Source organism: Momordica charantia, assembly GCF_013281855.1.
Source record: "Momordica charantia cultivar OHB3-1 chromosome 7 unlocalized genomic scaffold, Mcharantia_2.0 BLBB01000007.1, whole genome shotgun sequence".
Taxonomy (NCBI): Eukaryota; Viridiplantae; Streptophyta; class Magnoliopsida; order Cucurbitales; family Cucurbitaceae; genus Momordica; species Momordica charantia.
Genome location: NW_028275165.1, coordinates 3,314,374 through 3,329,796, shown reverse-complemented (window position 1 = coordinate 3,329,796; position 15,423 = coordinate 3,314,374). Strand labels below are relative to the sequence as shown.

Here is a 15,423-nt window from a genome sequence, read left to right as displayed (position 1 = left end):
CCAGAAAACAAACGGCGCCTTAGAGTTTTTAGTCCGTTAAAGATTAATAAAGACTCCACACTTTTTATTACTTTTCAACAGATATTGGAACAAAGCACACCGACAAAGTATTCACGTAGCTCGGTCACATGAACATTAAGGATTAAACTGTAGACACACAACATAAAACAATATAGATCAAGTGGGAGTTTTAGTACGCAGTTGCTGCTTCTCCAAAGCTAGATTGTAGCATAATTTGGATGTCCAATGTGGCTGATGAGTGTAGTATCCCCAAAAGCTTTAGCTTTCTGTGTGTTTAGTAGTAACGCGAGGTTGTCCTTACATAAGGTGAATAAATGTCCCCTACTAGAACACCATTAATCGAAACGTTTGTTGGAGGCGAATCCTGGCCTGCCACGTGTCATGATCGGAAAAGTGAGTCGGGTGAACACGCGAACGAAATATAGAAATTGACTTCAAAACACTCAGGTCGGCAGTAAGGGTAGGACCTACAGTGCCGAGCCGGCCTGAGGCAAAGTCCGTAACAATGTCTCTTCCAAACCCGACAACACGCAGCGATTTTAGGGTGTGTCAGAATCCCTGTCGGGCCCAGTTTCTATAAATAGAAACCCTAGCCTTAAATGCAAGGTACGCAATCCTAGATAGACTCGGCAAGTTAGCTCGGACTAGAACTAACTAGCTCGTCGAGTGCTAACTTTGTCTTGCAGGTCTCCAAAGTGTTCTGGGAAGGTGTTGGACCGTTGGCCATAGTTCATCCTGAACGTCCCGATCTACGTTACATCCGAGCTCAACAATTTCGGGCTCAAACATCTGGCGCCGTCTGTGGGAACCGACACATCTAGAAGTCAGTCTCACCTTTTGCAATCTGAGCCAGTGGCCCAAACCCGCTTCCAGCAGTCACGATCTCAACTTTCACCAACCCGCTCTCCAATGAGGGATGCCGTCACTTCTCGAGCCCATCCTCGACTCACGTACTCTCAGGTGGCAGGAACTCCCTTCATCAAACAACGACCCCAGGCGGGGGTGGTCAAGGAGAATGGAGGTCCGCCGGCCACATCCGATCCAGTAGCAGTCTGGGACTTCCACCTCGCCTCAGATCAGTTCCCGCCACTACAACCTCAGAGAAACGGGTTGCCGCCCTGTGCACCTCGCCTCCGCGGTTGGGGAAACACAGGTGCACGCTCCGGGGCGAGTGCCGATGCGGGCGTGGAGCCCGTCATGGTAGCCGACGTGATCGCCGAACTCAGGGAAGTCAAGGCAAGGCTCGAGGCAGTCGAGAGAGGCAACGAGGTGTCTGGCTCTTCCGTCTCCAGGGATCCCATTCGAGGAAAGGGACCGATGCATCCGACCCAAAGAACGGAGTATCGGTTCCGACCTCGTAGGGAGGCCCGAGTTGGAGCATCCTCGCGAACGCCACAATGGGTGAGGACAGGCAGTACCCTGGGAGCACAGATTCGTGACCACCCCCAGCAGGACAACCGGGTCGACGGTCGACGCCCGAAGATCCGACCAATTCGGACTCCCTTGGCATCTTTCGATAGCTCCAACGCCCATCAGGGCCGAGGTGACGAGACGCCGAGGCGACGAGTAGTGGCACCCGGAGATCGGGAGTATCTGGTTGACGATGAGGAGGAAAGCCCAGAGGTCGACGTTCAAGAGAGGTCCTCCCACGTTGACCATTCGTTTCAGTCTGAAGTGGACCTCCTCCGGGATGAGTTTCAGAGGGAGATAGAAGATCTCAAGCGGCAGTGCAGGCCTGTAGATCCGCATCGCGTGGCCGAGCAAGAGGAACCGCCTTTCTCCCAAGTGATCCTGGACGCACCTATCCCACCAAGGTTCAAGGCTCCAGTCATAAGTTCTTACGACGGGTCTGGAGATCTGATCTCCTATGTAGAGGTGTTCGAGGGGAAGATGGATTTCCTGGCCGCAAGCGACACTATGAAGTGCCGAGCATTTCAAATAGCCTTGGAAGGCTCGGCAAGATTGTGGTACCGACAGTTGAAGCCCCGATCCATCGACAGTTATCAACAGCTGAGAAGGTTGTTCATCAACCAATTCTCAGCTCGGCAGTTGTTGAAGTTGCCGCCCTCTCACCTCGGAACAGTGAAGCAACGGGACAATGAGTCCCTGATAGAGTACATCGCTCGGTTCATGGACGAGCATGTCAAAGTGGTAAGTTGCACCGATGATATCGCCATGATGTACTTCACCACAGGTTTAAACGACAGGATCTTGACGATAGAGTTCGGAAGCCGACCGCCAGCCTCACTGAACGAGATGCTCGCCAGGGCTCGCCAGTACATCGACGGCTTGGAGTTGTGGAAAGCCAATGGAGCTCGGCGAAGCAACCGTGGTAAAGATCGGGATCAAAAGTCCCCTCCTCCCAAGAAGCAACGCAGCGATGGTTGGGGCTCGTCTCGGCGGGCCGACGACAATAAGAGTAGAGGCCGTCGAGACGAGAAAGCCCCTTCAGACCGACGAGGACCGAAGTTCGACAAGTTCACTCTGCTGCACTCCTCAATCGTAGAGATCTACGCGGCGGCTGAAGATATCGACCTGGAGGCGCTTTTCACATCCCCAGAAAAGCTCCGCCGACCTCCAGGGAAACGAGACAAGCGACTGTACTACCGATTTCACAAAGATCACGGCCACGACACTTCACGCTGTTTCCACTTGAAGGAGTAGGTTGAGGATCTGATCCGGAGGGGTTATCTGAAGAAATACGTCGGCAGGCGTGAAAGGGCAGAGCCAGAAGGGTCAGCTCTGGAGGAGAAGCGAGAGAAGTCGCCGCCACCGAGACGGTATTCGTACCGTCCCACCGTTATAAATACCATCCACGGGGGCCCGAGTGGGGGACAGTCGGGGCAGAAGAGAAAAGCTCTGGCTCGGGACGCAGCACACGAGATCTGTACCTCGTACCCTAAGGAACCTGTGATGCCAATCTTATTCGATGACGAAGACGGCGAAGGAGTGCACATAGCCCATAATGACGCCCTATTAATCGCCCCACTCATAGACCACGTGAAGGTGAGGAGAGTGCTTATCGACGGTGGAGCATCGGCCAACATTTTATCGTTCTCGACCTACACAGCCCTGGGATGGGAGATGAAGCACTTGAAGCTCAGCCCGACACCTTTGGTCGGTTTTGTAGGGGAATCAGTCAGCGCGGAAGGGTGTATCTCGCTCTCTGTTACCATCGGCGAGGGAGATCAACGAGTAACTAAGGTCACAGAATTTGTTGTGATAGATCGGAGCTCTGCGTACAACGTCATATTTGGTCAGCCCTTGATTCATGATCTCAGGGCAGTTCCATCCACTTATCGCCAGGTCTTGAAGTACCCGACCTCAGCCGGAATTGCGACAGTCCGGGGTGAGCAAAAGACGTCAAGAGAATGCTATGCCGCTGAGATGAAGGGAACGACCATTTGTGCAGTGGTCACGAGCGCGCCCAAGCCATATGCCGAGGAATCAGAGCTGAGCCGCGGAACCCTAGCTGAAGAGCTAGAACTTGTCCCCCTGCTGGGGCTAGAAAAGCAGGTCAGCGTCGGCAACAGACTAGGGGCCGAGGTGAGAGAAGAGCTTGTCGGTTTTCTGAAAGCAAATGCTGATGTGTTCGCATGGTCTCATGACGACATGCCGGGCATAGACCCAAGTATAATGGTGCATAGGCTTAATGTAGATCCTAGTTATAGGCCTGTGAGGCAAAAGCGTCGGCCTGTCGACGCTGAGCGAAGTAATGTAATTTGTAAAGAAGTCGAGCAGTTGCTACGATCTAAATTCATAAGAGAAGTTCATTACCCCGCGTGGTTGTCTAACGTAGTTTTAGTTAAAAAGTCCAACGGCAAGTGGCGCGTCTGTATTGACTTCACGAGCCTCAATAAGGCGTGTCAGAAAGACAGTTTTCCCCTACCTCGGATAAATCAGCTCGTCGACGCAACGGCAGGGCACAAGCTACTCTCCTTCATGGATGCGTACTTCGGGTACAATCAGATTCGGATGCATGTGCCCGACCAAGAGCATACCGCCTTTATTACCGACCAAGGGCTGTATTGCTACAATGTCATGCCTTTCGGTCTGAAGAATGCCAGGGCGACCTACCAACGGATGGTCAACATGATGTTCGCCAAGCAGATCGAACGCAACATGGAGGTATATGTAGACGACATGTTGGTAAAAAGTAAGCAGACGAGCTCCCATTTAGCCGACCTAGCAGAGGTCTTCAGCGTGCTTCGAAAGTATCAGATGAAGCTCAACCCGAGCAAGTGTGCCTTTGGGATCTCATCAGGAAAGTGCCTTGGGTTCATGGTCCACGAACGCGGAATTGAAGCAAATCCGGACAAGATAAGAGCAGTCCTCGAGATGGAAGCACCGAGGAATGTTAAACAGCTGCAGAGGTTGAACGGCCGACTGGCAGCCTTGAATCGCTTTGTATCTCGCTCCACGGACAAGTGCCACCCTTTCTTCCAAATACTGAGGAAAAAGGGTCGGTTCGAATGGACCGACGATTGCGAAGCTGCACTTCGGCAGTTGAAGCAATACCTCAGCTCGGCTCCCTTGTTGTCAAAGCCGCTGCTTGGCGATGTACTCTACCTGTACCTAGCAATGTCGGAGAATGCACTTCGGCATTTAAGGCTAGGGTTTCTATAAATAGAAACTCTAGCCTTAAATGCAAGGTACGCAATCCTAGATATACTCGGCAAGTTAGCTCGGACTAGAACTAACTAGCTCGTCGGAGTGCTAACTTTGTCTTGCAGGTCTCCAAAGTGTTCTGGGAAGGTGTTGGACCGTTGGCCATAGTTCATCTTAAACGTCCCGATCTACGTTACATCCGAGCTCAGCAATTCCGAGCTCAAACAACGTTAACATCAAATTTTCCTCGATTCGGGCTTGGTTGCTTGTCCGCTATCAGAACTTGTTTCGAGAGGTGACCCCAATTATTTTGTAAAGATGTCATCTCCAAAGTTGGTCGTATGGATGTATGACCGGTAGCATTGGCAATGTCACGCTCGATAAATCTAAATCTTGCAGCCTCAGAATTAGTTTGAATGAGTACGAGAGATGCCTTGGCTGCCTCCGCATTAGCCTTGTTCCCATCGCCGCGGGTGTGGTTGTGGTTATACAAGGCCTTAATGGCATCCCCAAGGGGCTGGAGTCCAAGGCTAATATTTTGCCGCGAGCCGGCTAAACGTTCAAGCCTGGGGTAACTGCTAGAAAATGGAAGTTGAATCTTCGTCGTAGCATTTTTGAATACAATTGTCGAAGCTTGAACGGCAGGAGAATCGTTAAAAAAGTAGTATATATTAGTTCTTAGGGTGAGAAACCCGAGAACATAAACGTTTGTTACATCTATGACCACGCTGATTGTTTGACCGTAAGGACTTGTTAGATGGAGTTTTGTGTAACGATTTTCAGCCGGGTCAGTAGATGTGGCTCTACACAATAGAGTGATATTGAACACTTTGGTATTAGATCCAAGACCTCCTCTGAAATCTACGAGGAATTTTGCGTAGCCTTCGTTGTGGGTTCCTTAATAAGTCACCTCAAGATTGTGGTTCTTTTGAGTCATTGATTTTGGCTGAATCTTATTCTTTTTACTGGAGGCTTGTTTGAGTATTTATGATCTAATAATATATTAATATTCTTAAGGTTCCATCTCAAAACCAATTGACAATGGGTGAAGTTGTCATGCTTATTATAGACCTTCGTAAGGTTCATTTTCTTTTCAATATGAGATCCTTCACATCAAAAAGTTCAATTTATATATATGAATTTAGGTGGTTTGGTCAATTTTAGCCTTCAACTTCAATTTCATGAATTTAAATCCTAAACTTGAATGCGTGGTATGATTGACAAGTTTATGTATATGTGAATATTTGGTTTATGTATATGCGATTTCTTTGTTTGCATATGTTTATATATATGCTTTTGTATTGTAATAAGTATAATTGACAAGTACTAGGTACAATTGTGGGAAAAAAACTTATCAAACAAATATTTCGTTACCGTTTATTCCATTATTAAAATAGTATCAATATTTGACATTTTAAAAGTGTCACTATTTCAATAATTATGATAGTTATAAAAGAACATGAATAATTGTATTTGATAATTCTTAATTTAAGTTAACAAAGCGATTTCATTTCATTTATACTTATTGAATTCAATATAATTTTAGGTTGTTGAACAACAATAACATCTATTGTGCTATATATGTCCTAATATTAAGGTTTTCTACACTAAACGTCAATTTTTTCAAAAATAAATACTACTATTTTCAAATTCAATTAATAAATTATAATATTTTACTAATTAGTTAAAGATATCTTTTGTATGGTAGTACTCCCACAACTCCTTTGTGTAGGTTTTGGAATTATCAATACAACCAACATTGATAAGATAAGGTATGTTACGTCCAAATATTGATAGAAAATACGAATAGAGAGATACAATTCACGGGTGGAAATGATTTTGATATTTAAATATCATAAACATATTACATATTGTTATTTTTTATTATTCCTAACAAAAATACTAATATCTAAACTTTAAGCATTTGATATATGTTAGTAATTGAAATCCATCCTAACTTTAGTCAAATGTCTTGAATTGAATTCCAAGAAAGGTAGATCCTCAGTAAAAATAAATTAAAAATTAAAAAATACATGACATGAGTGTTCAAAGTTAAAATATAAACAAAAATAAATTTCTTTAAATAAGAATATCTTAGTAACTTGTTTTAAAATAGTGCTTTTATTTTTCATAAGATACATTTGTATGGCTCTTGCTCCACACCTTTTTTCTCTTTCTTTTGTTTTTGTATGGAGAGTAGTCACACCTCTTTTAGTACGTTTTGAAATTATTGATAAATCCAACGTTGATAAGATAAACTTTTTATACGTTGCAACATTCATATGGATAGAGAATACAAATATAGAAAAATACAATTCACGGGTTGAATTTTTTTTCTTCTAAATATATAAACATATTTCATATTATTATTATTTTTATATTCCTAACAAAATGGCTAATTTTTAAACTTGAGAATTGAAAAAAAAAAAAAAAAACTCATTTTAACATGAATCAAAATGTCTTTATGAGTTGAATTCCGAAAATGGTAGATCCTCAATATAATTTTGAAAAAACAATATATGACAATAATCTACAAAAGTTAAAATAAAAACAAAGTAATAATTTTGAATGGGATGATTTTAAATATTTGAGTTCACATATTAATTTTGTAGTTACAATAATAAAGATGGTATCAATTAATTGGGAGAAAGAGGTTGAGTTATTTGTGATTTCGTTCCTATCATTACTATCGGTTTAAAGATGATTTTTTCACTATAATTTGAATTTTTATCTATTTAAATACATGTCGTAGAATGGTGTGACAACACTAGAGATGGTCAATAGAATTTCTTACTAAATAAAAAATAAAATCGCAACATCAAACTTAAATCAAACCAACCCAATTAACACATATGAATAAGGGGAGACCAATTACTTTTACCCAATTTAATGAAAACAGTTAATTTAATTTGTGGGAAAGAAAGATATCACACAAAATTTTTGCGTGTGAGAACTAAACTAATCGATCATCTTTACACTGGTTAAGAGCAAACTTTAGTCAATCCTTTCTCTGGTCCAGGATTTAACCTCTATTAATCTTTTTATTCCTTCAAGATCAAACCGCGATGATTATTTTGATTATTGGTTCAAGATACAATACAAATTCTTTTTCTTGTTCAGGCTTAAACCACTCTCTCACATCCCAATGTACCTAATAACATACAAAACACTAGTAGAAAGTCGGCTTTCAATGATAGTTAAATTCTGTCATTAACATAATTCATGCAATTATATAATTGTCATCTATTAAGGCATCAAGAAAGAAAAGATGACAAATTTGAAAAATTGTCATCAATGTATTTACAACTATAATTATACTCTGTCATGAATAAATTTTCCATCACAATTAATAAATGTCACATAAAGTCATTGAATTACAATTTATAAGTGTCATTGTTCGACGAGAAATTCAATAAGCGAAACTCGAATTAATGAACTTGTATTTGTATTTATGTATGTGGGTGTTACAATCTCTAATGTATAATCCTTTGATTAATTCTCTCAAATGTAAACTTTAATTCAATGGCTCGTGAGCTTGTTATTGAATGGTTGATGCCTTCAGCTTCTCGCTTGACGAAGGATCTTCGAAGTCTTCAACTTTGAGTTTGTTTGAAGACTTTGACTTGTTGATAAAGTTCTTTGGCTTGTAGCTTGATGAAGACTTTATACAGTCTTCGGCTTCGCGCTGGTGAAGTTCTTTGACTTTGCAGCTTGTGAAGTGTTTCGACTTTGCAGCTTGTGGAGTGCTTCGACTTTGCAGCTTGTTGAAGTTCTTCGGCTTTGTAGCTTGTGAAGTTCTTCGGCTTTGCACTGCTTGTTGAAGTTCTTCAGTCAGTTTTGATGAAGACTTTGCAGTTTGATGGAATCTTCAAGTATTGTTGCTTGGGAGAGAATATTCAATGTTCTTGAAGTCTCGTACTCTTCAAGTCTCTAATTCTTCCAATCTTGTTGGCTTTGGATGCTTCACTTGACTCCGAAGGATTGTAGACGACTATGAGTGCTCTTAATCTCCAATTCTTCTAGACCTCTTCCAATTCTTCTTCCTCTTGGCTTCTTCCCCCTTTCTTCTGGCTCTTTTTCTTTCTTCTTGCTCCCTTTCTTTTGGCTCTTCTTCTTTCTTCTTGCTCCCCCTTCCCGAATGAGGGTGATCCCCTCTATTTATAGAGTTTTGGTGGGTCTTATATGGGCCATGAGCTTAATGGGCGATAGGCTTGGGCCCAGTCTCTTTATGGATTTGATCCAATTAGTTGATTTCATCGGACGGCTATAAAAGAGACACGTGTCATAGTTTGATTCACCAATTTTAAATTAATTCAGGGCACATGTAAATTTGTCCTTAAATTGTGACGTGGCATTTAGTAATTGGCCGAAATTTCTTTTTCAACAGATGGCCCCTTTTCAAGATTTATACACGTATATGAGTGTGTGAATCTTGAAAAAGTAATATGTGACATTTAACAAAAAAAAATATAGAGCATGGTTTATAATTTTGATCCAATGTACATATCAATTTTAGAACCAAATTTTGATTTTTTTATTCTCTGACTGAATTTCTACTCATACTTTGAATTTTGGAGTAGAATGGGATAAAGTATGACATTTAAAATTGTCATCCTTATTTGACTTTGACTTTGATTTTGGAGATATTTAAACTTGATTTACGGACTTGATTTGTGTACTCCATAAATAATATGTCAAACCAACATTTTCCTCGTAAAATTTGAAATAATATTTTCCAACTATGGAGACATTTAACTTTGATTCACCATTTTATTTGGTTACCAAAATTAAAACCCATAATGTGGCCAAGACTTTGATTTGAATTTGACAAATAATATATTCAAATTTTGCTTCAGAATAATGCTTAAAATTTACCCTAATTTTGATTTGGGGTAAGATTTAAACTCTAACATTTCAACGAAAAGCAAGAGGAATTTGGTGACATTTGCTTCCAAATTGATTTTATTTGGATTTGGACCGCTGGAGAGATTTGATTCCAAGCTTATTTACGTAAATGGCCCCTGATTCATCCGAGTTTAGAGTAAAACAGGAATTGGAGCTTTTTCTTGAAGACATTGAATTGGGTTGCTGTCAAATAAGGCAGTACCAAAAATTTTGATTTGCAATCAAGCAAATCCTTCCCGATTTGAATTGTAGGAAAAAAGAAAGAATCTCATATTCCCAAAAAAATAATTGATTTGAAATCAATGAAATCCAAGAATTATATTCTCCAAATTATATATGATGGAAGACACTGTGAACAAGTGAGGCGTCGGGGCGAAAGTAGATGGCGTGGCATTCGTGGTTGCAACATCGCCGCCTGGTTCGTCGGTGTGATTTCCACCGTTTTGCAATATTGCTCAAGAAAGAGATGGCTTGGGTCAGTCTACCGGTGTGGGTTTCAACGCTCCTAAAGATTGTCGTCGGCAAAGTCTGAGCAGTCACCTTTGCTATGCCACCACATATCGTGGTCTGGTGGCTCGCTTGGTTCGATGATGGAGGTTTGAGGTCCTCTAGTAAAGCTGAATGTGGAAGAAGAGAGATTGATTTTCTCTCTCTTCTTCATATGCAGGCGGCGGCCAATACGGCTGCCTTCTTGGTGTTGCTATTTTTTTTTTCATCTTATTTTTCTTTACTTTTTTCTTTTTTTTAGTTGGCAATTTCTTTTAAGACTTCGCCAACAATACTTCTTTTTTTTTTCTTTTTCTTTTCAATGCCAGCACCTTTTTTTTTATATATATAACTTTGGCTTCCACTTTTTTTTTTTTTTTCAAATGTACGGCTTCTAACAACATTCTTTTTCCTTGCAGCGGTCCATTATCTTTGACAAACATTAAGCAGTGGTCACCTTCCTTGTAGTGATTTCATTGTTGAGTAGGTTAATGCCTCTTCTGCTAGTTGAGGTGTTCCTAGGTCACAGTGGTCACCTTCCCTACAGTGATTTCATTGCTGAGTAGGTTAACGCTGCTTCCGCTGGTTGAAGTGTCCCTAGGTCAGCATGATCACCTTCCTTGCAGTGATTTCACTGCTGAGTAGGTTAACGCTTTTTTTTCCACTGGTTGAAGTGTTCCTAGGTCACAGTGGTCACCTTCCCTACAGTGATTTCATTGCTGAGTAGGTTAACGCTTCTTCCACTGGTTGAGGTGTTCCTAGGTCAGCATGGTCACCTTTCTTGCAGTGATTTCACTGCTGAGTAGGTTAACGTCTCTTCCACTGGTTGAGGTGTTCCTAGGTCAGCAGTGATCACCTTCCTTGCAGTGATTTCATTCCTGAGTAGGTTAACATCTCTTCCGCTGGTTGAGGTGTTCCTAGGTCAGCGGTGGTCACCTTCCTTGCAGTCATTTCATCTTCACCAACGATCGAGCGGGTGCAACTTCTTCGCCAACGATCAAGCGGGTGCAACCTCTTCGCCAACGATCCAATGGGTGCAGCTTGTCTGCCAATGATCGAGCAGGTGCAACTTCTTCACCAACGATCGAGGGGGTTCAACTTGTTTGCCAATGATCGATGGGGTGCAACGTCTTCGCGAAAGATCGAGCGTGTGCAACTTCTTCGCCAACGATCGAGGGGGTTCAACTTGTTTGCTAACGATCGAGGGGGTGCAACGTCTTCGCCAACAATCGAGTGGGTGCAACTTCTTCGCCAACGATCGAGCGAGTGCAACGTCTTCGCCAATGATCCAACGGGTGCAGCGCCAACGATCAAACGGGTGCAACTTCTTTGCCAATGATCCAATGGGTGCAGCTTCTCTACCAATGATCGAGCGGGTGTAACTTCTTCGCCAAAGGATCGAGCGAGTGCAGCCTCTTCGCCGACGATTGAGCGAGTGCAATTTCTTTGCCAAGGATCGAGCGAGTGCAATTTCTTCGCCAAGGATCGAGCAAGTGCAACGTCTTCGCCAATAATCCAACGGGTGCAGCGCCAACGATCAAACAGGTGCAACTTCTTTGCCAATGATCCAATGGGTGCAGCTTCTCCGCCAATGATCAAGCGGGTGCAATTTCTTCGTCAAGGATCGAACGAGTGTAACTTTTTCGTCAACGATCTAGCAGAGATCCAGTTTGCGGGATGATACCAATCATGAGGAGCAAACAAAACTACTTTGATGGTTTATGCCCCCGGTGATCATCCTTCATTCTACTGTAAAACTAGCATGCGATAAAGTCAAACACCTGCAACGTCATTGTGGCGTTGCCATTTTTTTTTTTAACTTGGTTTTTTTTTGGACTTTGAATATTTTTTTTAACCTGGACTGAACTTAAAGTTTTAATTTAAGCTGCCTACGTACTCTATAACAAAAGGGATCAAGTCATAACATAGTTCATTTGCAAATTTTTTTTTTTGGGCCATTCACCTTTTAAACTCATGTGGGCTAGGAGTACCGTGAAGTTTAGGCTCTTGCGGCAAGGAGCGTTACATTTCAAATGTCATGATTTTGACCATATCCTTCATTTGTAGGATTGGCTGAAATGACAAGATTTTGCTTCACCTTCAAGCAACTTTCCGTACTTATGACAAGAGATAATTTTCTCTTCATACGTGAAGCAAGGTTGTGAATCCTTTTGCCATCAAATATTTTCATCTCCAAGATCTTCATTCTTCCTTTGTTTCGATCATTTGCACCAACTTTAAGACAATCCAAAGTATATGTTGAAGTTTGATTTTTTCTTGATGTGGAGACACTTAACCTTTGGAAGACTGAAGGTCGAGTCAAACATTGATTTTCTTCTTTCATCGCGGCCATACTCATTCTTTGGAAGACTGAAACTCGAGTAGTTGAAGGCTTGATGCGATCAAAGACAGAAGTCTTTTGTTTGATTTCTTTTGAATCGTCGACTTCTTTCACATTTATGTAATGTGTAGTTGCAAGTTCTTCCACATTTTGACCATGAAATGTCTTTGAGCATATTTGATTGCATGTGTTTGTCGCTACTCCAATATGATTTGCTTGAGCTAATTCATCAATGTTCAGCTCGATTTTTCCTTCTTGAGCTAACTTTAGAATTAGTTCCTTTAAGACGAAGCATTTCCCCACTGGATGGCCAACAACTCTATGGTATTTGCAGTAGTTTGGATCGTTTACTTTTCCCATGTCTTCTGGTCGTTTGCATTCAGGGAGTTCGATCAATTGCATTTTTAGTAGTTGTTCTAACATGTCAGAGATATCAGAATCAGGAAAAGGATAAACTTTTTCTTGTCTATCCTTTAGAGTTAGACGACGCCTTTCATTCTCTTGTCGTTTTTCGACCTTCTTATCCTTTCTTTTTGAAGAAGACTTGAGAGAAGTTGTGTTGATAACCATTGATTCTTCAAGAGTCATCTCAGTATTCTTGCTTATTCTCTTTAAGTTAGGGACTAAAAGATCTTTATCTCCTCGATTAGCAATACTTAGCTCCATGTCGTGGCCGCGGGTTGCTAATTCTTCAAACGTGCGGGGTTTTATTCCTTGAAGGATATAGAGAAGTCCCCAATGCATACCTTGAATGCACAACTCGATAGCAGATAATTCCATTAGTCGATCTTTGCAGTCGAGACTCAAAGCTCTCCACCGGTTGATGTAATCAACAACAGATTCATCTTTTTGTTGCTTAGTGTTAGTGAGTTCCATCATGCTTACGGTTCACCTTGTGCTGTAGAAGCGATTTAAGAACTCTCTTTCCAATTGCTCCCAACCGTTGATGGATTCAGGCTCTAAATCTGTATACCAGTCAAAAGCATTACCTTTTAGTTTTCGAACGAATTCTTTGACGAGTAGATCTCCTCGAGTGCCAGCATTTTCACATGTCTCAACGAAATGAGCAATATGTTGCTTAGGATTGCCCTTTTCGTCAAATTGTTGGAACTTTGGAGGCTGATATCCCATAGGCATTATCAAGTTGTCGATCCTCTTGGTATACGGTTTGGAGTACGTGAAGGAGTTTTGAGAAGGTCCGCCATATTGAGCTCTGATCGAATTTGTGATCATATCTTGGAGCTGCTGGACAGACAGTGAAGCAATTGAAACAGAATGTTCATGTTGTTTTTCCTGCATGATGTTCTTTCTTTTGTCGCTGACTTTCACAACATGATTTTGGCTTGACTCAGCGACATTTGCAACATCTTGAATTTCGATCTGGTTCATAAGGGAAGCAATCTTATAGTCCCTCTTTTCGACCATTTTTGTCAGCATGTTAAGTTTCTTGTCCATTTTTACCAACTTTTCTTCCATGGTGGATGGAGCTTCCTTGGATGCCATTACTTTGGTTTGAGAGAAAGAGATGAGAGGTAGAGAGATCCCACCGGGCGTGCCAATTTGTTCGACGAGAAATTCAACAAGAGAAAACTCGAATTTATGAACTTGTATTTGTATTTATGTATGTGAATGTTACAATCTCTAATGTATAATCCTTTGATTAATTCTCTCAAATGTAAACTTTAATTCAATGGCTCGTGAGCTTGTTATTGAATGGTTGATGCCTTCAGCTTCTCGCTTGACGAAGGATCTTCGAAGTCTTCAGCTTTGAGTTTGTTTGAAGACTTTGACTTGTTGATGAAGTTCTTTGGCTTGTAGCTTGATGAAGACTTTGTACAGTCTTCGGCTTTATGCTGGTGAAGTTCTTTGACTTTGCAGCTTGTGAAGTGTTTCGACTTTGCAGCTTGTGAAGTGCTTCGACTTTGCAGCTTGTTGAAGTTCTTCGACTTTGTAGCTTGTGAAGTTCTTCGGCTTTGCAGACTGTGAAGTGCTTCGGCTTTGCGCTGCTTGTTGAAGTTCTTCAGTCAGTTTTGATGAAGACTTTGCAGTTTGATGGAGTCTTCAAGTATTGTTGCTTGGGAGAGAATATTCAATGTTCTTGAAGTCTCGTACTCTTCAAGTCTCTAATTCTTCCAATCTTGTTGGCTTTGGATGCTTCACTTGACTCCGAAGGATTGTAGACGATTATGAGTGCTCTTAATCTCCAATTCTTCTTCCTCTTGGCTTTTTCCCCCCTTTCTTCTGGCTCTTCTTCTTTCTTCTTGCTCCCTTTCTTCTGGCTCTTCTTCTTTCTTCTTGCTCCCTTTCTTTTGGCTCTTCTTCTTTCTTCTTGCTCCCCCTCCCGAATGAGGGTGATCCCCTCTATTTATAGAGTTTTGGTGGGTCTTATATGGGCCATTGGCTTAATGGGCCATAGGCTTGGGCCCAGTCTCTTTATGGATTTGATCCAATTAGTTGATTTCATCGGACGGCTATAAAAGAGACACGTGGCATAGTTTGATTTACCAATTTTAAATTAATTTAGGGCACATGTAAATTTGTGATTTGTCCTTAAATTGTGACGTGGCATTTAGTAATTGGCCGAAATTTCTGTTTCAACAGTCACTAAAACAATCAAATATTTTGTTCCCCTGTCAATAAATACCTAAAGACGACAGTTTATAAATTGTCATGAACCAGTATTTAACGACAGTCAATATTGTCAGTTTTAACTATCACGAAAAACTGTATAATGACAACTTAAAAATATCATGCAACATTAAATAATGACATTCGATATATGTCACGGAAAGGTTTACAACTACAATTTAAAACTATCATGATATACTTAATAATGTCAACATTTAATTGTCAAAAAACGGTTTTGAATGTTTTTTTTTTTTTGTCACGAAACCTATTTTGTTGACATTTATAAATGTAACTTTTCATATAAACTTGTTTTGAAATGTTTTTAAAAATCGTTTTCCATAGTTGTACCTAGTACCTAGCAAAAATCGTTTAAAAAGTAAATGAGGGTAATTACATCAAACTTTTTATAAAATAATTATTTACACACATTCATG

General features: G+C 41.4%; 2 protein-coding genes and 1 pseudogene across 2 annotated transcripts; 1 reads left to right on the top strand and 2 right to left on the bottom strand.

Annotated features, from left to right (window-relative positions):
• The first annotated feature begins 930 nt into the window (after positions 1 to 930).
• Positions 931 to 4,647, top strand: LOC148210012 (uncharacterized). Its single transcript, XM_088126609.1, has 2 exons — positions 931 to 2,621; positions 2,733 to 4,647. The coding sequence occupies exons 1-2, from the start codon at positions 931 to 933 to the stop codon at positions 4,645 to 4,647; spliced, it is 3,606 nt and encodes a 1,201-aa protein (XP_087982735.1).
• A 202-nt stretch (positions 4,648 to 4,849) lies between these two features.
• Positions 4,850 to 10,971, bottom strand: LOC148210011 (ribosome-inactivating protein karasurin-C-like). The gene is made up of 2 exons (XM_088126608.1): positions 10,877 to 10,971; positions 4,850 to 5,432 (listed from the first exon to the last, which is right to left on the bottom strand). Exons 1-2 carry the CDS (start codon positions 10,969 to 10,971, stop codon positions 4,850 to 4,852), a joined length of 678 nt encoding a protein of 225 aa, XP_087982734.1.
• A 1,078-nt stretch (positions 10,972 to 12,049) lies between these two features.
• LOC148210010 (uncharacterized) lies at positions 12,050 to 13,864 on the bottom strand (annotated as a pseudogene).
• Positions 13,865 to 15,423: the final 1,559 nt, after the last annotated feature.

Excerpts from the sequence above, each read along its gene's own strand:
- LOC148210012 (XM_088126609.1), top strand. The coding sequence starts at position 931 with ATGAGGGATGCCGTCACTTCTCGAGCCCATCCTCGACTCACGTACTCT. Across the intron at positions 2,622-2,732 it reads GGGAAACGAGACAAGCGACT|GCGTGAAAGGGCAGAGCCAG; the intron begins GTACTACCGATT and ends ATACGTCGGCAG.
- LOC148210011 (XM_088126608.1), bottom strand. The coding sequence starts at position 10,971 with ATGACTGCAAGGAAGGTGACCACCGCTGACCTAGGAACACCTCAACCA. Across the intron at positions 5,433-10,876 it reads ATGAAATCACTGCAAGGAAG|AGCCACATCTACTGACCCGG; the intron begins GTGATCACTGCT and ends TCTATTGTGTAG.